A 23,172-nucleotide genomic window follows, 5' to 3' on the forward strand; every position below is an offset into this window, starting at 1 on the left:
ACTGTGGGCTTTGCTGTACCATCTCAGGGAAGTGCAGATATGGTGGGGGGGGGGCTGTGGAGAGACCTGCCCCCACTTGGAAACCCGGGAAGGCTGATGCCTGAGGAAGGGACTCACCTGGCAAAGTGAAGGTAGGTGGGGTGAGCATGAGTCAGAGACCAGAAACGGCTGCTGTTACACTTGGCATTTGTTTGATTTCCATTTTAAAAATTCCAAACAAGCATTCATTGTATATTAGTGAATATATAATGGATGTCTCCCACCCTCTCTGTTTCCTATCCTTCCCTCTCTTTAGGCCCCTTTGTTCCCTCAGACAAAGTCACCTCTACTTTTGTGTTACACACACACACACACACACACACACACACACACACGATTTTTATGTAACTATGTAAAATCATGGGTCCACAAGTGAGAGAAAACACACCCCATTTGTCTTTTGTGATTGGTCTAATTCACTTAATTAAAATGCTTGTCTTCAGTTTTGACTATCTTCTTGCACACAGTGTCATAGTCCCTTCTTTATGGCTGAGGACATTCTGTTTGTGTGCATGTGTACTCGAGGCCTGTTTCTTAACCATGTCTCTTGCTTGGGGCACCTAGGTTGGATTTGCCCATTGTGGACCTAGAGCAGTCTAACCCAGGAGCTGGGGAGCCTGGTTGTGAGGTGTTTCCATTTTCAGTGTCATGTGGGACTCCACTTCCATGCTATTTCCATGGTGGCTGTTCTGGGCTGACTCCTAGCACTGGGTGACACCACACCCTGACTTTTCACACCGATTCTGGGTAATCTGAACTCAGGCTTGTACAACAGGCTCTTTGACTGAGCTGTCTCCCTGCCCTGTGTTTTGCTGTTGTTGCTGTTTTGAACAGACTTTATCTGCAGAGCACAGACTGCCCTCCAGCCTGCCATCCTCCTGCCTGGCCTCCGTGCTAGGATCACAGGCGTGTGCCACCACGTCTGGTTTAGCAAATTGACTCTTAATCACCCTCTTTAGAATCTCTGTTCCTGACTGGAGGGGAAAAGCCTCATTGCTGTTAGCAGGGTTGACCTTTCTGGAGGCGTCAGTGTACATGACGGGAGAGTGATGACAGCTTTCTTTCTTATAAGAATGTGTTTCAGAAAACAAATGTTTTCTCAACTTTATTCTCCCCACAGTGTCTCACTTTCTGGTGGCAGACTGGTTCCCCTGCTTCTTGTCTGGGTCTCTGCAACTACAAAGTCCCCCACAGAAAAGCAGGGTCCTTTGCCTGTCCCTTTGCCTTCCCACAGTGTCCTTACCATGGTGACCTGGCACTGAGGAGATGACTGCAAATCTTGGTTGAATGAGAACTGCAGTCACAGGGGCTCTTGCATTCCCAGCACAGAAGAGCCATGGCATTCAGACACCAGGAGGGCCATGTAAATTTACTTCCAATGTCCAAAATGGCCTTGCTTTGGGGACAAGACTAGGAGATGACACACCTTACCTAATAGTCAAATAGATATCAAGACCTTTATTGTGGTGTTAAACCATCAAAGACTACTGCATTGTACATGCCGTAAGTCACACTGTGATCCTCTAAAAATGCAAGCGATCTTGGTACCATCTAAATGGGTCACGTTTATAGCCCGGACCTTTAAAGAAGGAATTGCCTTCAACCAAGCTGTTAGGGTGGGCTCCCTCCCATCTTGAGTGTTGTGAACGGGAATTTGCATACCCAGAGAAACCCCAGATGGACAGGGTGAAGGTATATGAGAGCAGACAGACAGAGTGAAGATGTGTGAGGACAGACAGACTGAGTGAAGGTGTGTGAGGACAGACAGACAGAGAGAGTGAAGGTGTGTGAGGACAGACAAACAGAGTGAAGGTGTGTGAGGACAGACAGACAGAGAGTGAAGGTGTGTGAGGACAGACAGAGTGAAGGTATGTGAGGACAGACAAACAGAGTGAAGGTGTGTGAGGGCTTGCATGTTCCTGTATACTCACAGAGCAGAGCAATAGAAATGACAGGATAAAATGGGGGTACATATAGGAATCTAGGGGGATGGAGGACAATGATCTGGACCTGAGATATGGCTCAGTCCATAGGGTGATTGCTGTACTGGCAAGAAGGCCCAAGGGTGGCTCCCCAGCACCCATGTGAAAGCTGGTCTTGGTTGTTGTGGTGGTGTGAATCAATGTTCACTGTAGGTGCCTGTGTTTGAGCACTTGGTCCCCAGGTGGCAGCATTGTTTGGGAAGGCTTAGGAAGTATGGCCTTTGGAGGAAGTGTGTCACTGAGGTGGGTTCTGAGAGTTTAGACTCACACCATTTCCAGTTGCCCTCTCTGTTTTGTGCTAGTGCTTCATGATATGAGACCCGCAGCATCCTGCGTTAGCTGCCATGCCTGCCACTTGCGATGGATTCAAATCCCTCTTGAATCACAAGCTCTTCCTTCTCTAAGTTGCCTTGGTCATGGATTTTTAGCACATGACAGAAACACTGGTGCACAGCTGTAATCCCAGCACTAGGGAGGGGAGTTGTCCCAGAAACTTGGGGCCAGCCTGGCATTCTGGATTGGTGAGTGCAAACTCAGAGAGACTCTATCTCAGAAAACAAGGTGAAGAATGGCAGAGGAAGACCCCCATGACTTTCAGGCCATGGTCTGGTGAAGAGGTAAGCTAGGGCCTGTAGACACAGTGGGAGGGAACTAAAGACATTCAGCCCACGTTACTGAGCACTTGGGCTGGTCCCATCCTTCTGGTTTCTCACTCCCCCATCTGAGTCCAAGGTGTCTGTTCCTGAATAGAGAAACCACACGAACTCCAGGAAAGCCAACTTTATTTAATATAGTCCAAGCATATGTATAGCCTGGTGACCTGCTGAGGCATGTCTCTCTGGGCCCATCCCACGTCTTGAGGGTGGCCAGGTTGTCTGGCTCTGGATGGTAGGCCTCAGGAGCCTGGGGGTCTCTCTCTTTCTCTCCAAAACTTTGGAGTAGGGCGTCTTTGGTGACAGCTGTATCTGGGGAGGCTGGAAGCAAACACAGGGGAGATGAAGAATGAGGTACAGGCTGGGAAGGTCTTGTGGGGAAGACCTAGAGTTCTCTGAGCCTGGGGAAGGGAGCTTACTGGAAAGAACATGGGGAGTGGAAGGGATGGAGGAAGGCAGGACAGATTTCTAAGGGGACGCTGTTATTTAGATCTGGATTGTGCCCAAAGGCCCAAGTTTATCATCTTTGCATGATGATATGGGAGGTGGTGAAAACATCAAATGTGGTGGTCCCATGAGCTGTTTCTGGCCACTGAGGGGGATACCCTGTGAGGCCACTGTGGACTCTAGTCTCCTCTCTCTCCTCTTCTCTGTCCACTCTGAGAGACTGGCTGTGCCTTGTAGTACTCTCCACAGGCCCAAAGCCATAGAGCCCATCCGTCACCGTCTGGAGTTTCCAGAACCCCAGCCACTGATGACCTTTCTTCTTGGTGAGTGGGTCACAGGAATTGGAAACAGGCCCACATGGGACCCAAGTGTCCAAGTTAAAGCAACCTGCTCTCCACTGAGCTGAGGCCAGGCTGTTTCAGTTTCTTGTGTGTGTGAAAATGTGTGTATGTCCGTGTACATATGTGTGTGTGTGTGAATGTGTGTATGAGAAAATGTGTTTGTGTGTGAATGTGTGTATGTATGTGTGAATGTATGTATATATGAATGGATATGTGTATATATGTACATGTGTATGTACTTGCGTGTATGTGTGCATTGTGTATATATGTACATTTGCATAGTATGTATCTGTGTATATGTACACCTGTGTATGTGTATATATACATGTATGTGTTGTACAGTCCTCTGTGTGTATGTGTGTGCATGTATATTTGCACACACAGGGTCTCACTACATATCCCAGGCTGGCCTTGAACTAGTGACCCTCCTGTTCAAACCTCCCTGGCATGGGGATCACACACATGTAACACCTACCCAGCTGAACCTGTAAATTCTCATTAAGCCATTAGGTACTGGTTACTACCCACCCTACTGGAGACACAGGTGTTGGTTAGGCCCCATGAGTCACCTGTGGTCTCATGGCTAGCAGTGGGGGAGGGAGGAGCCAGGCCTGGGGTTTGTCTGGGCTATTGGGTGTGGTTTAGAACCCCAGCCTGGAAATCTGGGAAATGTGGGACCTGCGCCCCAGTATAGTGGACATACATCTCTCAGAGGGACGAGGGCACTTGAGTTAAAAAAAAATAATGGCAGAGACAAGGTGTTCCGGACCAGTGTGTACCAAGCACCATCCCCTTGTGGACGCGTGCCCTTTACTTGTCTTTAGAAACTGCTTCCCCTGTCCCCGAGAGCACAATAATGTAAATGAACATCAGATCTTTACTTGGTAATTGAGAGCAGAGAGAAGGCCATCCCAAGTCAAATTAATTTGCTTGGATGTAGCCCGAGCTGGTCTCTGCAGAAGGGGTAGTGACTTGACAATGGACCGAGGGTGCCTCTTGAAGGAGCAGGTGTGCCTGAGCACAGGCTTCCAGGAGGCCTGGGGGCTGTGGCAGTGTGGCCACACTGAGCAACTGTGTGCCACAGGTTGGCAGCCTTGGGTTTTGAGATTTTGTAGTGGGACATTAGTGTTGGCTGTGTAGAACATATAGAGCAGCACTGACATCCTTGCTGAAGACACCTGGGTTGGGGACCTAAGCCTTGGAAAGAGATGGAAGGATTCTGGAGTTAAGAGTCTCAGGTCTGCCTGGGCAAGTTTGAACTCTTTGATCCTTAGTTGGTCAACCTGTGAAATGAGGATAAATGGTAACCAGTGCTAACCACCTCTTGGGTTATCGTGAGCCTTAATCCACAGCTGATACTTGCTCTTGACAGAGCTCAGTCCTCATGTGAGGGATACCTGTTCTGTGCCTAACTGGGGAAAGAAGCAGGATTAGGGTTGGGAACAGAGGTGGGATGGAGAAAACTCCAGCTGCTCTCTCATGTTTCCTACCCCCCATCCCTGGCTCCAGCTTCTCTCTATAGATAAAGCAAATGCCAATCTCACCCTTTGGTGTGCATATCCTGGTCTGACCTTTGGTGGCTCAGTGAGAACCTTCTGTAGAGAGAACGCCACACCCCTTCCACCCCAAGTGGAAAGAGGTTAAGCAATTGAGACCCAATGGGGCCGCTAAAAGGCTGGCACTGTCTTTGTGTGCATGTGTACACATGTGTGCATGCAGCTGTATGTGTGCACACATGTGTGTGCCTGTTGGGACCAGAGGACAACCTCAGGAGTTGTTCCCCAGGAGATATCCACCGTACCTTTGGGACAGTGTCTCTCCCTCAACCTAGAACTCACTAACTGGGCTAGTATGGCTGACTAGTGAGTCCCAGCCACCCACTGTCTCCTCTTCACCAAGTTACAAGCGCATGCCACTACACTCAGTGGTCTTTACATGATGGATTGAACTCAGGTCCTATTGACTGAGCCACTACTCAAACCTGCCACTCTCGTATTTGCATGTGCATGGATGCACATGTGTGTGAATGTGTAAGCACATGCCTGCAGAGGCTTGAGGCTGACATCTAGTATCTTCTTGAGCCTCTCTCTATCTTTTATGTTGAGTCAGGGTCTCACTGAACCCAGGGCTTGTCTGTTTGGTTAGCCTAGATGCCAGACAGGTCTCCTCTGTTGACACCTCCTGAGGTGGCCACCACACTTGCCTGGCTTTTATATGGGTGCTGGAGATCCAAACTCAAGTCCCCATTCTTGTTGGAAAAGCACTTGCTGTCTGCCCAGATCCTCTGTCCCCATCTTTAGCTGGTATCATCCCCAGAACCCCCTGATTTCCAATGCATCCTCCTACATCACATAGGGCCATATGTAACTTCAGCTATAGCCCTGACACCTTGGAGCAAGCTTCCCCAAGATTAAAGCAGAACCACCATTTCCCCACAGGCTGCCTGGCCTGGGGGTGACCTCTCCTGCTGTCCTTACCTGCACCGGTCCCTATTGCTGGAGATATTTCCTCATTATACTTTCAACATCATCACTTCTCCCAGTGCCAGGCTCTCTGTGCTCAGGGGACACGCGCTCACCACCGTCACCTTGGAGTCTTGGCACTCTTGGACTGCTCTTGATGCTGTCTGTACTTTTGAAGGATATGATGGAGCTGGAGGATGAGGAGGAGTCAGAGAGATGAGCGGGGTCCTCCCTAGACTCTGGGTTCTTTTTCAAAATGGTTTTGATCCCTGAGAGAGAAGAGTGGTCGGCCTCTTCCATCTCAAAGTGGACGTTCGGATGTTTCGTCGCCTCCTTCCCATCTTTGGCAGCCTCGGGCAAAGGGTCGCTGGGCTTCCTGATGGCAGGAAGAAAGTCATCGAAGTCCACTTTGGTTTGGCGTCTGTAGTTGAGGCTCGGAAGCTTCCAGCTGAAGGGGTCACTGTCCAGAGTTTCCTCCATCAGATGAGAGAACTGACGGTTCTGGAAAACGAGAGGTTCCTTCCCAAGGTCTAGGCAGACAGCCTCATCCACTGAGGACTCCAGACACCGCCTCCTGGGCTGCAGGGTAGGTGACAAGAGTGGGTCCCTGAGTGCCTTTGGGGAGCTCAGCTTTCTCCTTGTGCTGGGTCCTGACTCTAAGAGGGACTCACAGGAACCAAACCGTGTCTTCTGCTTGTCAGGTGGCAGGGTGATGTTCTCCGTGCTCTCTGAGGAGATACACTTGAGACTGGTTGACCGTGAGAGACCAGCAGTGGGAACCCTAGGGTTCCCCTCTGCTTGCAGAGGAGATTTTGCTCCAGTTCTCAGTGAGAGGCCTCCCTCATCGCTGCTGGCTCTGCCCCTCCTAAGTAAGGAAGCCCCAGTGGTCTGGAAAATTGGGAGCATGGGTCCTTCCCCCAGGTGCAGAGAGGAACCCTGGCCTCTCTGGGCCCTCTTCCTGCGGAGCTCTTCCACAAACTCTGAGAGAGCAGCTGACGGGCTGGGCAACTTGTCCCTGGGCAGAAGTGACTTAGCCATGCTCTGAGACGTGGGAGATGAAGACAGAGTACCTGGTCCCTCTGGGGTGGTTTCTCTATGGACAGCAAAGCCTTCCCCATCTTCTAAATGGTAGGACTTTTGTGGAAAGACTGGGAGGAGAGACACAGAACCACTCCTTGAGGTCTCTCTGGGAGAGTCCCAGGCTTCTTTCAGCACCAATGATTCTGGTCTCAGCTTCTCAGAATCTCCAGCCTCTTCACTCACCCTGTGTCAAGAAGAAAGATGCAACCACTAGAAACCACAATTCATAGGATTTTCGAGACCCACACGAGAGCTACTGAGCCTGGGCGTGAGTGTTATTTTGTCTCTGTAAAGGCGGTCCCTGCTGCAGCCTCGAGTGAGTCATGTGATTTCATGTGAAAACTCCAGCTGTGTAAATGACTTTTGTGTTGCTTTCTGAGATGCAATTTCTATCTATAATTAAACCCAGCTAAGTACATTTGAGTGGATAAACACTTTGGCTACTATGGATGACTTGGACTTATGGGGCACTCTATCTGACATGATAGAACGTCACTCTAGAGCCTGGTGTGTGATAAGTAAGTAATTAAGTTTTTCATGCTTGGAGGGGAAGCATGCAGGATGACTTATTTATTCAGGGCCAACTCAGAGGGTGACTATAACAAGTGGGGTGCTGTAGCATTGGGTACCACAGTTGTGTTTTGATGAGGTATTCCATGAGACCTATGATGGCTTCATGAAACGGAGAATGGGGGACTGTTAAAAAACCATTTCCCTTAAAGGAAAAGGCTCACATAAAATCAACTCGAAGTCACATCTCTACATGGGGAGAGGCAGGGGGCAATGGGGTGGGGTGATGACGACAAGCAGTTTCTATTCTGGGATGCAGTTTGCAGTCAGTCTTGAGCTGTGTTTGAGGGAATTATAGACCATAAAATAAAGGGTGTTCTTTAAAGGAGAGAGGTGACAGGCCAGCAGCCTTTCTGTTAATAAAAATCTCTTGTGCCCCCCCCCAGGGAAACAAGGCCCTGTCAACCCACCAGTGAAGTCTCACAATTTATTTAGAAACAGAAAGGAACCACCAGATGTCAGGGTTAGGGATGGTAGACAAAGCTGCCAGAGTTGGCCAGGTGGGAGGTAGAGTAGGAGCAAGGTGTTCTCATGCTCCAGTTGTTTGCTGGCTCTGTGACAATGGGAACAAGTGCAGGAGGTCAGCCAGAGGCCAAAGGAGGCCGGGATGCTTTGAGAAAAGCATCCTGTTCTTGACTGGAATTTGCCACCTCCACCTCAGTCACACCTCATGAGGAGTGGTACTCTGGGATCTGAGGATACAGCCACAGTGAGGTCCCCAGAGGAGATGACTGACAGGGGATGTGAAGGCACAGCTAGGCTAGGGATCCAGGTCTTTGCCAACCCCCATATTCTTAGGCTGAGATTATAACCCACAGGTGTTAGGTGTTGGAGTTTTGGGGGTGACTAGCTTTCAGGATTTTTACCCTTATACAATGTCCCAGGGCTAGGGGAATGACTCAGTTGGTAGAGCGCTTGGCACACAAATGTGAGGACCTACACCGGCAAGCATATGAAGGTCGGTGTGGCAGTGGGTACTTGTCATCTCAGCACTGAGGAGGGAGAAGCAGGTAGCCCCTGCAGATCACTAGTCAGCCAGCTGTGCTCATAGGTGAGCTCCAGGCCAGTGAGCCTGTCTCAAAACCCAGGGTGGAGGGATCCTGAGGCTCCATCTCAGGTTGACCTCTGTTCCCCCCCACACAAGACCCCAGACAACCCAATTGCCCCATTCTTCCAAACCAGGGTAGAGAAGGCAGCCACCCAGGAGCTAGACAATGAATCTGCTGGTGCTATGAACTTGAACTTCCAACCTGCAGATATTGAGAAGTCAACTTCTGTGGTTTATAAAGCCACTTGGACCATGGTATTTTGTTATCATGGCTCCAAGGACACTAGGAGCCAGAGCCTCATCCATTCTGCGGGTTTCTCTCCTAGAGGATCCTGCCAGGATGGCACACGTGAGATGCCACCAGACCACTGTGGGTCCTGCCTACAGTTTCGTGAGGATGGAGGGGAGGGCTGGATGCACTCGTTGTCCCCTGCTTCGTGCGGCAGACTGGGTAGAGCAAGTGTGGACAATGACAATGAGCCAGGACTTCCCCGTCTTCAGCCCCTGTTCTATGTGTTCTCCTTTGGGGAGCCCCACTTTCCCTGCTCCGCAATGTTGGCCTCATGAGCAGTTGGTTAGGAAAACAAAGGAAAATCTCCTGATTCTGTGCTTGGTTCTCATTCCTCAATCAAGAGGAACATATAGCAATCGCAAATGGCTTTGGTTATTACCATCGCATCCCTAACCTCCCACCTCCAGATGTAACCCACCACTAGACACAGTGAGACCACAAGTGGCATTAATACGGACAAAGGGAAAACTGACTACCATATGGGCAGTGACCAAGAAGTGGGAGGTCCTGCATTCTAAGACAAAAGTCTCACACTTCTACCACAGCAGCTGCCTTCTTCGCTGTGCCCTGCCTGCCACTTCCTGTACCATCATAGTTGGACCTGGCTGAGCATTGCACGTGGAGCCCAGTGGCTGCTTTCCAGTCACCCAAAGGCATGCTTGTGGAGAGCAGTATTTGGAGCCTCCCCCTCCAACAGACACACATATGCACATGCACGCACACACACACACACACACACACACACACACACACACACACATGCACATGCACACGCACACACATGTGCTGCAGTGTGGCATTCACACTCTTTTCAGTTCATTCTCCTTTTTAATAAACAGCTTTGAACTGTCAGGGCCAGTGGGCTGCTCCCAAGCTGACAAAAGTCATTTCCGTGCTGTCTTGTCCCTGAAAGGAGGTGGGGGTGATGAATGTCTCTCAGGCCTCCATCCCATCCATCGCCTGCCACTAGGGGTGGATGATGACATCAAGGGTGCCTGCTGCCTGCTCTCCTAGGACTCTGTAGTCCCATTGCTCCCAGTTTCCACCATGACTGCTGGCTTCAGATGCCAAGGCAAGGTGGGAGAAAAAGGAATGACCAGAGGCTGAAGGAAGATAGGGAAGAAGACGCAGAAGAGGAGACACAAGGGAGAAGGGGGAGGAGGAAGAGCCAAAGACCCCAAACTCATATCAGCAGGATCTTCTCGTAGCCCTGAACCCAGCACTCACCCTGGCTCACAGTGGGTGCCCAGTAAATGGTGGGTCTAATCAGAGTGGAGGAGGAGGAGGAGGACAGAGCAGGATGAGAAGAGGAAGGGAAGAACAAAGGCTCCTTTAGAGGGCCGGGAAGTGAGAGGAGATGGAGTAGAGCAAGGAAGAGGCAACTTGTAGACCAATGCGGGGAGTGGAAGAGAAGCAGGAGCTGGAAGGAAGATGAACGGTCCAGCTGTTGGGGGAGGAGTGGGGAGAGACAGAGGTGAGGGCAAGAGAGGGGATGGAGGGGGGATGGAGGGGGAATAGAGGGGGGATGGAGTGTCCCAGGAGGGACTGGTTCTGCCCTTTTCATCTTTGAAGAAAAGGTTGGGGAAGGATCAGCCAGGAACACGGATGTGGGTGTGCAGGTGCAGGCTGTGTGTGTGTGTGTGTGTGTGTGTGTGTGGTGTGTGTGTGTGTGTGTGGTATGTGTGTGTGTGTGTAGTGTGTATGTGTGTGTGTGTGTATGTGTGTGTGTGTGTGTGTGTGTGTGTGTGTGTGTGTGTGTGTGTGTGTGTGTGTGCGCGTGTAAAGTGGAGATGGTTGCTGGGAAGGCCTGGTGCCTTTGAGAGATCAGCAGTGGCACAGCCTGCAGAAGTCCCTGAGAGATCTCCAAAGAACAAGCACTGAGGTGGCTTAATGCAGAGGCAGTCACAGCCACAGTACCTTCATGAACATCTGTACTAAGATCAGGGAAGAAAGCAGACTGGCATCTCCCATCCCTCCATGGCAACCCTGAGAGGTAGGCATTATGACCTCCAAGAAGAGCAAGAGACAGGGAACACTCCAATGGCACACTGAGGAGGTAGCTGAGGTGGGGTCCCATGTAGGTGAGCCATTACAGAGCAATGTACTTGTCTCTGTGACCTTTTGCAAGACTCTGTGGTCAACACAAGACTGACACTACCTCTGACATCAGAGCTTGGTGGCTGGGGACTTTGTCTGGTGCTGCTCTGAGTGACACTGTCATTGGGATTGCTTCCTTACATTTTCCAGGCCAGATTTCCTCGGCTGAGAAACAGGGGAGTTCACATCCTCCTCCTAATGTTACAGAGAGGAAAGTCCATGTTAGAAATACCTGTTATATTCAGCATCACTGCCTAGATTAATGCTCTAGTCCATGGCAGTTGCTCAGCAAATACATATAGAGTGAGCCAGGGGAGCCCCAGGATGCAGAAGCCCCACAAATATATCCTGGATTCATGAGGGTAGTCATCAATCCCCTAGCACACAGTAGGTGCTCAACTGCTCAACTCAACTATGTTCAGCTATTAGTGATGCTCCAGTACCTATCACACAGTAGGAGTTCAATAAATGCTGGCCAGTAAATGGATAGGAGCACCATCTATGAACATCCTGTGTGTTGCAGAGGCCTGTTAGGTTCACCAGGATATAAAATATTTGGAATATTGGGATTTGCAAGGTTAGGGAAATTAGTTTTTTTTAAGTGAGTTTTCAAATCCTGGCTCTTCCTCTTCCAAGAAGGGGCTTTAGGTCTCAGAGTCTTATTAGGAGTTGGAGATGAGGCATGCTTGCTGGTCAGCCCCTGTCTGTGCCAGAACCTCAGAGCAGGCAACGCATCCTACAGTTTCACCTGTGGGTACAGCTGTCCCTCCCCGTCTACAGACTCTACATCTGTGAACTCAGCCATATTTAAAAATATTTGTAAAATAACTGTGACTATACTGAACATGCAATCTTTCTTGTCATTTTCTTTAAACAACACAATCAGACTGTTCCTTAGGTCAGGAAGGTCAGTGTTGGGTATTATAAAGTGACCGAGGGCATGAGAGGTTCAAGGGGTGAGGGTGGTATGGACCATAACACAAGTGTTGGTACCTGTGGGGGTTCAGAAACCAAGTCCCCTCAAATATCCAGGGATGAGTGCATGCCGATTGGCTCCCAAGTGTTGCTCTTCATTAATCTGATCTATTTTAGTATCTTAACACCTGCCTGCCTGTTTGTCCTTGATAGCTCTGGCATTGGGGCTGAGGAAGACCCCAGGCTGAGCACAGATGTTAAAGAATAAACAAGTCCTATCCTGGCAGAATAGGAGAGGAGAGGTGACAATGGAGAGGAGACATGACAAAGGAGAGGAGAGGTGACCTCTGGCTATGGTTCATGCTCAGAAGCTAGCTGTGGCAAAGGGACCTCCTATGGGTCATACCCTCCCCCTGCCATGCTGTCTTGTGGCTGTGTCCCCTGTGTTGTTATCCTGGGCATGACCACAGCAATTGTGCTCCATGGACATTGACTGCAGTTGATGAAGCCACTGTACCCCTTCATCCAAATCAGTATCATTGCCCTACCTTACATACGGGCAAACCAAGGCTCGCTGGGGTGGAACCATTGCTCACGATCTCCCTGCAAAGTGGGTTAGGAACTGGACCAGGGCCAAACATCATTTATTTACTCCTTGTTCTTCCCAGGTCCCAAGCCCTCAAGGCTGAGGGATGGGGTGGGCCCATAACCAGGGGAAGTTTTATTCTGTTTTTCATGTGTTTTCTCAAAGTCCATCATGATGGGTGAACAAGGTCAGGTCCGATGCACAGGTCTCTGGACACTGGCATCAGACATAACCATACAGTAGCAGTTACAATTCCTGCCTCAGTGTCCGGCTGGAGCCAGAGCCAGTTGGAGCTGCAGGAGACTCGATGCAGATGTAAGGACACTATGAGTCACCCCCAGAGGTGAGCTGTCACCCCCACTCTTTACCCACACCCTGAAACCGTAGAGATAATTAAAAAGGTTTTACTGTTCTTTAATACTGGTGAGGTCTGGGGGTAAGGAATCTGTTTCTTCTGAAGATGGCCAAGTGGTACAAGAATCCAATTTAAGAGAGCAAATGCTGAAAATTGGCGTGGTGCCTGGGACTGCGCACAAGGCTCACATACTTCGGCTGTATTGGCAATACATTCTCTGAGGCACATGCCTTTGCCATACATGAAGCTCAGAAGTGGTAAGCCCGGGTACACGTGATAAGCAGAAGGGCATGGGTTTAGCTCTTTACCTCTTAGTCACTCTGCTGCCTTACCTATTGTCCCATTTTACACATAAGAAAGTTGAGCTCAGAGGGGCCAACAGGCTTGCTGACGAAGCAGAACTGAGATGCTTGTCTGGTCTGTCTGTCTCAAGACTGGGTTGACTTATGGAAGTGGAAGATAGGCTACCTTCCCTCTTGGAATGAAAATCTTTGGTGCAAGTTCTGGATGCGTTCACGAAAAAGGGCTTACTGCGCAAGGAGTTCTGGGTAAAATGTGAAGCTTGCAGTATGAATGCAGCAGGGGGCTGGCAAGGGAACCCTCCATTTGTGCTGAGCCTGAAACACAGGCTGTCTGGAGGCGGTGGATGAGTCAGGCCTTGGAGGAGGGGAGGCAATGAGCGGTGTTGACGGGTTGGAAGGATAAGTACCTGAGGGAGGGAAGGTCCCGCCCACCAGTTATTAGCCGATTCCATCTGCAAAACTCCCGGCAGGCAATGACTGCTACCTACACTTTGCAGGCAAGGAAGTGAGGTTCAGCCAGGACAGCAGACTGAGAGGGAAGGTGTGAATCAAGGGGGACCAAGGGGTGACCGAGCCAAATGGGTGAGGTCAGTAGGAGGCTGTCCCTGTGTCCAGTCACGCCTGACTTCACAGTGTGGATACTGGAGTGAGACAGGCATGGATACAGTGAGGAAGGATGGCTGCCAGACTTGTTTTCAATTCCTTCTACTGCTCCAGTAGGCATCAGTCCTTCACACAGAAGCCAGCCTGGTGAGCTACCTCAGGGGACCCCACCCACAGATCTTCCACAGGGTTGCAGAGCATCCAAAGCTTTGCTCATGCCTGCTTCACAGGTGCCAGGAGCACTCACACGTGGGGGGGGGGGGGGCGCTGTCAGGTTAGCTAAAGACTGGGATGGGTAGAGAGGGATGTGGGAAGTTAGAAAGCCTAGAATGGGGATCAAAACCCAGATAAATGCTAGGGCTCATTCTGTGTCCTATAGCACAATACAGATACCAAAGTCTACTGGGATTGGTGGTTCTTTTGTAGTAAATGGAGGATTCTGCAGAAACCAACACATGGAAATGGTAGCATCAGAGGAGATGAGAGGGGGAATGAGCAGCCTTGATTTGAGCACTGCAGATTGTACACACATTGAATTATGGTTTTGTACTCTGAAAACATGGACAAAGGCTGTGTCAATGAAAAAATCACTCCTGGAAACTCAACACCAAAAAGAAAAAAAAATCCATTTCAGCGAAGGAGGTAGGAGTAAGGGACTGAGTGGAGGGCTAGGACCAACAAACAGGCACACAATGGGGGATCCTGCCCAGTTGTCAGGAAGCCTCAGACTTCACCAACACAGAAAACTGAAGTTAGTAAGTGTCTCCTCATAAGATCCTTAAAAAAATCTGGTGACATAAGACAATTTGGGGACAACTGGGATAAAATGCATATTGGGATCTGAGATGATGCTATGTGTTTGCTAATGTCTGCATTCCTGGGATCACTATGAGGGAGAGGGTATTGAAAAATACACTCTCTCTCTCTCTCTCTCTCTCTCTCTCTCACACACACACACACACACACACACACACACACACACACACACAATGAAGCCCCCATTCCATATTATAATTTTATGTTTACTTATGTATGTCTCCCCAAACAATGTGTGTTTCTTAACTACACAGACCTTTCCTTCATGAAGTCCCAGAACCAAAAAGAGTACCTTGAAGGATTTCATGGACCAGAGGGCATGAGAGAGCTGAGGAGTGCGCTGTGGAGTATGTGAATCAAGAAGAGTATCCTGAAGGATCTCATGGACTGGAGGGCATGAGAGAGCTGAGGAGTGCACTGTGGAGTATGGGGGGGGGGCAGTTGTGCCTGTCTCACCTAGGATGCTTCATTCAGACTCCACTCAACCAAAGTCATTTCTTGTGACTTAACAACAATAGCTTCCAAACCAACTTTGAATAGAACACATTCTCCAAGAGCCTGGCTTCATTTCTATAGGGTGCTCTCCACCTCCAGATATCAGATCTGTGATGGTGCTGCAACCTCACCTCCTATAAGTCCTCCCACCTGCTCCTGGACAAAGAACAGAGGCACCTCCCAAGTCTTGTGCCAGGAGAGGGGGGATATACTGGCTCTACTGTTGAGTTGTTTGAACATATTTTCCCCCAGGATTTGAAAGAATATAACATCAGACATGAGGCATTATTAAAGTCTCCAGCTGGATTATGGGTTTATAAGAATCGGCACCCTTAGGCAAGTCTTCAGCAAACTGTCATCTCCCAGACCTAGACCTCAACTGTTGAGTCAAGCTGTAGACATATTCATGAAAGTACCCTATTTCCTCTGGCAGTATAGTTCTAAGTAGATGGAAATTATTTACCCACCCATCCACCCACCCATCCATCCATCCACCCATCCACCCACCCATCCATCCATCCACCCATCCACCCCATCCATTCACCCATTCGCCTACCCATTCATCCACCCATCTATCCATTCATCCATGCATCCACCAATCTAGATCCCCACCTATCCATCCATCCATCCATCCATCCATCCATCTATCCAACCATCTGTTCATCATCTATATACCCACCATCCTGCCAATTCATCTACCCATCCACTCACTCATTCATCCATCCACCTATCCATCCATCTGCCCAATCATCAGTCTGTCTCCATATCCATCCTTATATCTGGCTGAATCATTTACTGAGTGCTTCCATGCTTCAGGGTGTGACTAAAAGGTGAGTAAGCAATCATTTCATGGAACTGACCATCTGGAAGAGGAGATAACTTCACCAAGCTATAACTAGGAAAGATGAGAGAACCTGATCTACCTTTAAAAAAAAAACACTACATTGATTTAGTAAAAGAAGTTTGAAAGTCTAGCAGAATATGGATGCGTTGGACTAGGTTGCACCAAATCTTTACCTAGGAAAACCATACAAGATGAATATGAACTTAAAGAATTTCAGAGAGTCACCAAGGCATCCAGGAATTAAAGATAAATTCTAAAAGAGAAGGTGACACACAGAGAGTCAACAGTGGTGTGTGGAATTCTACTTGAGAGTCGGTTGTTGATTTTGAAGAACCTGGTGGGCTCAGACTTTCCAGGTAGATCCACAAGATTCTGTGGATCCATGTTAACTAGCACAAGACTATACTTGCTCAAAGAGCACTGAGAGAAAACTGTAATAGCACAGATTCCTGTAAATGATCTGGGTACGTAAGGTCACTTGGTGTATGACAAATGGCACTGGTATAACGTGGAGAATAAGATTTCTATAGAGTCTACATGTATCTCTCTCTACACTCCCACACACACCTTTCTTCTAGTGTGGAGACCAGCAAATCTTAATCCCTACATCATGCCCCAAGTTTCCAATGTACTGTATAATTAGATGGAAAACAGAAGTCTACGGCCTCAGTATGTGAGGGAACAGGCTCATGTTTTCAAAGTCGGCAGGTCCTTCTTCAGCAGGACACGAAAATACTAAATATGAAGGGGAAATTATCAGTCGGGTCACAGTGCAGTATTAAATATAAAGGGGAGATTATCAACTGGGTGACAGTGCAGTTGAAAGCCATTTACCAAAATAACAGTTGATTGGCTGCAAAAGGTCAGCCTCTGATGGAGATGGGATCCATTTCCCCTACAGAGAACATGTCTTTGGGATAGGCAAAGATTTGCTAGAGATCACTAATGAGACCAAAGTGGAGCAGGGAGTGGGGAAGCACAAGGAAAAAGACTTCAGATTCTCTGTGAAATAAGACCTTGGCTGAAGACAGAGGCAGAGATAAAGGAAACACAAACAAAAACAGATATGTGACGCTAGCCATTTCCACTAGGATAACTAATAGTTAAAGATGGCAAAAGGAGGTTCCTAGGGAACAGGACCCTGATGATTCTGTGTCATCACTTGGCTAGAACTGACTAGATCTGCAGTGCTCCTGGGAGGACTGGTCTGCACCTATCACAAACTGACTCACCCTGCAGCAGAGGGCATGTGCCTAGTTGCTCACTGCAGCAGCCCTCACAGCCGTGCTCAACTAGGAAGGACCTAAATGCTCACTGACTTTCAAGAAAAATCTGTTTACCAGGCTAGCTGGCAAAGGAGGGAGCTGAAGAAGAAGTAGAGAGACTGAATGAAGGTCACCCAAGCTGACTGGGGATCAGGACAGAACTGGAGGCCACCATGGCAAGACAGTATTCCCACACTAGAGGCAGGAGGCAACCTTTGGGCCAAACAAAGGTTGGCTGTGACCAGCGAGGTTGCCCTGACCTTTGAACCATGAACATGTGCAACATCTGTGGGGAAACCAGCCTTCGTGTGGCTGTTGGAAGAACTCAGCTGACTGTTAGACCATTGCCAGCATAAGGAGGCAAGCCTTGTGACAGGAAGGTGTGGTGTTGACTTAGATGGTCCTGAACCATGAATAACAAAGTTACTACATACTCAAAGTGGGGCATTGCTGGATGAGCTTCCTTATGGTGGAAGGGGTGCCATAATGTCGGTCTAGCAGTGTCACCAACCTCTGCATACTAGAGACAAATAGTGACTGTTCCCCATGTGGCCAACCTTGCTCCCTAGGAGAAGGTGCAGACCTTTCTGGGAATGTTATCATGGTGTTACCTCACCCTAACCCTGACTATAGCATCCAGTATGTGACAAGTTGTCACCATATACAACACTGCTGACCAACCTCACAGACTAAACACAAACATGGAAGGGAGGAAGCCTGGGATAGGAAGCACCAGGGACTTCCACCTTCATCAAGTTCAAAGCTAAACATATTTGCTGTAAGGACATCAGAAGCCAACACTTGGAGGTTATCTCTGAAGAGGGAGGAGACTAGGACCTCAATGAGCCAAGAAAGCTTGAGGGACACCAGTGTGGCCCGATCTTAACATAGGTGGTACTGATACAGCTTTGTTAGGTTTTTGAATGTTTTGCCAAGTTCTACCTGCTTGCATATACATTTCAACAATAAGTTTATTTAACAAAACTTGAAGTAAATCAGACTCCAGGAGGAGATTCTGATCATTAATCACTAGTGATTGATTCCAATGGTTTTATATAAGTTGGAAGTTTATTTAGGTGACCCTTAGCTCTCTCTCTCTCTCTCTCTCTCTCTCTCTCTCTCTGTGTGTGTATGTGTGTGTGTGTACACCCACACACATATGTGTGCATGATATCAAGTATACATGCTCTCACACACACAGTATTACTGGTTCAGGACAGAGGTTGCTATCTGCTCTCTTGTTCTATGACTCTTTACCTTATTTTTTGAAACCAGCTGCCAGTGGGGCTGCAGCTATAGTTTGGCTAGGCTGTTGGGCTGGTGAGCATGAAGGATCTGACCATCTCTGTCACCCCAGTGATGGGCTTATAGACCCACACAGCTATGGGCTTTTTATGTGCAGTAGCACTTTACCCATTCAGCCATGTGCCCAGCCCTCATTTCCCATTTTATGTAAGTTTATGTATTATGTAAGTTTCATGGGCCACACCAGCTAGAACCCAGGCTTCCAGACTGAACAGATTCCTCCTCTCTGTGGAATCCCTTCAGGAGTGGCACGGGTCCTGTGGATGAGCCCTCCATCTCTGAGAATTGTCTTGGTCTCTCTTGCTGGTACTCTGTCCATGGCTTGGGGCCAAGAGTTTACACTCAGCACCTTCCCCACTGACTATCACCAATACCAATGAGTCTGTAAAGAACCTCCACACCCTAGAAAGACATGGAACCTTTTACACGAGAGGCATAGTTGCTAAGGATGCTGAGAGTGTATTAAATCATCCTGTCTCCAGTTCTAAGAATACAGAGGGTAAACACCGAGCTGTAGAAATAGGATTGGCAGAGAAGACTGAGCCTACGCTGAGTACAAGCTTTTTAAGCTAAGACCCATCCATTCACATATCTATAATTAATGAGCTAATTACAAGTGAGTCTTATCTAATCATGGAAGCAGCCCTCCTGACAGGTCTGCTTTAGTCTGGAGCAGAGTAATTGCATTTCCTTGAGTAATACAACTTTACTTAACAAACAATACCCTGTAATTTAGACCTTTTTACTAATTCAAGGCAGACAAATAAAATAAAACCAAGTGGGGCAGGGTGGGGCGATGGTGCTAGTATCTAATTAGATTATTTTCCTACATGAAAATAGATCAAACCAAGAGTATGGACAGGTGTTTATAGAAAGCACCCCCAGGGGAGGAGCAAAGTGGCCATGCCATCTTTTAGCCAGACTAAGGCAATCCATTCCGCCAGCAATTAAAGGGGATTACATGGGCAATTAAGAGCCCCATGATTATGTGAGGTAGAATCCTTCATACACTGATCTCCACCAGCCCACCATCTGGGACACATCCATAGGAGTGAGCCCAAAGAGAGCTCCAAATGACCAAGTGCAAACCATGATGACTGATAGGTCACAGCACTGACTATGGATGACTGACAGGTCACCAGTGCTGACTATAGATGGCTGACAGGTTACCAGAACCTAGGGAAGAATGAGGTCTGAGTGTGAGGACACCTGTGCTTGAATCGATGATGTTATCAAATAGAGTTACAAACAATCCATGCCCCCCCCATCTTGTCTGTTCCTACAAACCACAAGTCCCTATGGAAACATTGCTTTCCTCTCTCAGGATCATTTTCTGGCTTCATGAGAAGTAAACATTGTCCCTTGTGGGTATCCCTGCTCCCCCAGAATCCCCACAGTTCATGGGGACTTACCCAGCCTCCCAGCATCAGGTAAGAACATTGAAGCCTAAGACGGCTTCTGTGACTTTTGCCTTCCTAGCTGTCTCCAAAGACTTTGGACCCTGGCAGAACTATCCAGAGAAACAGAGAGAGAGAGAGAGAGAGAGAGAGAGAGAGAGAGAGAGAGAGAGAGAGTCCTTAAAGCTGGCCTCAGACTGGTACAGTGAACAATTGAGAGTCTGACCTCAGGAGTCAGCAGAGGATGGCACAGCAGAGAAGCCAGCAGGGAACCAGGTCCTATGACTACTGACTCAGGGATCCAGCCACACCTGAGGCTCTGCCTCTCCCCTTAGATTTCCCAGATGCAAGGGACAACACATTTTCCTTTTTTACTTGAATAAGTTGAGTTTCCTTTAACATCACTTATTTTCACCAGAAAGCCTTGCCCAGGACTTGATCCAGAGCTACAAATCTTTCCTAAACCTTCACTTTGCTGGATGTTCCCAAATACCAAGCTCATTGTAGCTCAAACAGAGCTCACTGATACCCCATTTCTCCACTAAGAGAGATGCTCTGGGATACTGCTATGTGTCTATCCCTGGATTCCTGCTCCAGGAACTCCTGGCTTGGGCTGGAATGAAGACCACAGGCTGGGGACAGGTTTTGCTTGCTGAATGCCAGCAGGGTGCCAGACCTCGAATAGTCAAGCCATGGCTGTTCATACTTCAGTATGCAGACAGTCTGTGAATCCTACCAATGGTGAGGCTGAGGCTGAGAAAAAGGACACAGCTGACCAATCAGGCAGCAACTGACAGAAGTCAATCTGGCTGGGTAGACACTCTGTGGATAAAGCTCTTGCCACCCAAGGGTGAAGATTCCAGTGTAGATCTCCAGGACCGATGTAAAACCAGAGGAGACAATGTCTGAAATCCCAGTACTCCTGCAGCAGGAGGGGAGGCAAGGACAGGATACTTCCCAGAAGCCCAAGGTTCAGCTAGCTTGGCATACATCTGTGCACAGTAAGAGACCTTGCTTCACATAGAAGGCAAGAAACAACACTGGAGCTATCCTCTGACACCGACATGTTACTGTGGCATACATTTGCCCACCCACAGACTGCAAAAAAGAAATCAGATCTACCAGCTTTCCCTCCATCATTCTAAATATACTCCTTGCCAGCCTCAGTTTACCTATTGTCAGGCTCCCTGTCTGCTTTTTGGGCTAGTGTGTACTAGGGGCTGAGCCTCAGGCCTTCAGCCCCACGTCATAGTCCATCTGTTCTTTTCCATGTTGCTCAGTCTGTGATAGGAGTCAGCAGGCCCAGCCTGCCCTTGGCTCTGGGTATCAGCATCACCCTTTTAACTGACCAGATGAGGGACCTTTAGATGTTTGCTCCCCCAGCACTTCCCTGATCAGTGGATATTTTTTAAGCACTGACACCATGTTATACGGTGAGGCCTACAGGACCAAAGACAAGGCTTGTAGCTTCAGAGGGTTCATGGTCTAATGACAAGCCAGCACCATTCAGAGGTCATCTACACTGCAGAGTAACTGCTGGAACTGTTTGAGGGACATTTGTGAGGCACAGAGGAGGAGCAGCTGCCTCACTAGGGACTCAGAGCCAGCTTTCAAGGCAGGAAATGCATGAGCTGAGTTATGAAGTAGAGAAAGAGGAGACAACCAAGAAACACGGGTAGTGTGACCACACTAGAGCAAAGACAGCCAGAGAGTAAAGAGGAGCAAAGCAGCAGGCATGCGCAAGGCCACAAAGTCACAAAGAAGAAATAGGGAAGCTGACACCATAGTTAGAGGCAAGGGTTCCCTGGAGGATGCCATCAGCTGGCTTACACATTTGAACTCTATCCCATAGGGCAGAGGTCAAGGAAGTTGATCATAGGCAAATAGTGGGCATGGCTGTGATTTAATAAAGCTTTATTGACAAAAACAAGATGAGAGCTGAAGGGACCAGCTCCCCATTTCGGCAGCCATAACAGCTTGTCTGACCTTGTCTTAGTCACTAGAAGGTCAGATGCCTGCCTCATGGCAAGGAACCAATCAGAAGTTAGCTGGTGGTGCTATGCTTTACGGCTCTGGGTGTGCTTTACAGACAAGTGCACAGCAATGACGCACAGAGCATAGCAACCACCCTGGGAGGGCCTATGGGGCATAACAACCAGTTGACCAATAAACACAGGGCAAGCCCTCCAAGCCTGGAGCCACACCAATCCTGAGCCTGTGCATACCCCTAGACACTCCCCTTATGCTGACCTACAAGATCTCTATGGAGCCAGTTTGAACTGTCTTTGCTAGCCATCCGCCATGGTGGGTGGGTGAAAGACCCGAGCTAACATGGGGTTAGCTCGTTAAACAACAATAAAGCCTCATGCTGTTTGCATCAAGCTTTCGAATCCGCCTGGTGATGGGGGTGACTGAGGTCCTGGGCTGAGACCCTGGAGGCCTGAGCTTCCTGGGGGCCTGTGCCCCTGGTATAAGAAGCCATGGAAACCAGATTATCATTGTGTAAGGGCCCCACAGGCTAAAGTACAGAGAAGGAAATAGAGGAGGGGGCAGATTGCAAAGTCTTTGTCAGAGTCCAGGAGAGGTATGACGATCACTGGATGACAGGTGTTGGGATAACTGGTGTCTCAGCCCAGCTGGTCTCAGCCCCAAGCCATGGCAGCCATGAGGTCCTGCCTGAGTGGGGGAGTGTGGACTGGGAGACTCCTAGCAACCCAATGGCAATACAGACCAAACACAGGCATCTTGTCATCTCTAGAGAGCTCTCAGTTCCATGGTGTAAAACTAGAGTCTCTTGTTTATTTAGTATCTTCTTGGCTGTTTCTTAACCATGCTTCCATGGCCACGAGGAGGCCATTTCTGTCCTTCTGTTGACTCCTCTCTGCTAGATGGCTCCTAACTCTCTGTCCTCACTTGTTACTTACACACCTAGCACCTCCACCCAGGTGCAGGCCTATTCAAATGCTTAGTTCTATAGAGATGCAAACTAGGAGATATTCCTACACTGAAGCTATGCTAAACAATAGCAGACTTGCTCAAATTAGCAATACAATAGTGGGCCAGAGCTCCCGAGTGCTCTGTTTACTGAAACTGGAGGCTGGACCTTAAGACATTCCATAATGGAACTATTTGGTCCCCAACAAGGTGGGAGTGCAAGGGACCAGCTGAGAGAGGGACAAGAGGCTGAGGTGAACCAACTGGAGGGACTTGACTGACAGAACCCCTGAATGTATGGATGACAAGGATGAATGAGGAGGGATGACTGCCATCAGCACATC

The 23,172-nt window shown here is 48.7% G+C and overlaps 1 protein-coding gene across 1 annotated transcript in view; it reads right to left on the bottom strand.

The window, feature by feature from the left end:
* Positions 1-5,951: 5,951 nt before the first annotated feature.
* The window catches only part of Myo18b (myosin XVIIIB), a 180,529-nt gene continuing 163,308 nt past the window's right edge, over positions 5,952-23,172 (bottom strand). Inside the window, exon 42 of the mRNA XM_035444166.1 lies at positions 5,952-7,188. Coding sequence (XP_035300057.1) covers positions 5,952-7,188 — 1,237 coding nt within the window. The remainder of the gene's footprint in view (positions 7,189-23,172) is intronic.

Source organism: Cricetulus griseus, chromosome 4, assembly GCF_003668045.3.
Source record: "Cricetulus griseus strain 17A/GY chromosome 4, alternate assembly CriGri-PICRH-1.0, whole genome shotgun sequence".
NCBI classification, from domain to species: Eukaryota; Metazoa; Chordata; class Mammalia; order Rodentia; family Cricetidae; genus Cricetulus; species Cricetulus griseus.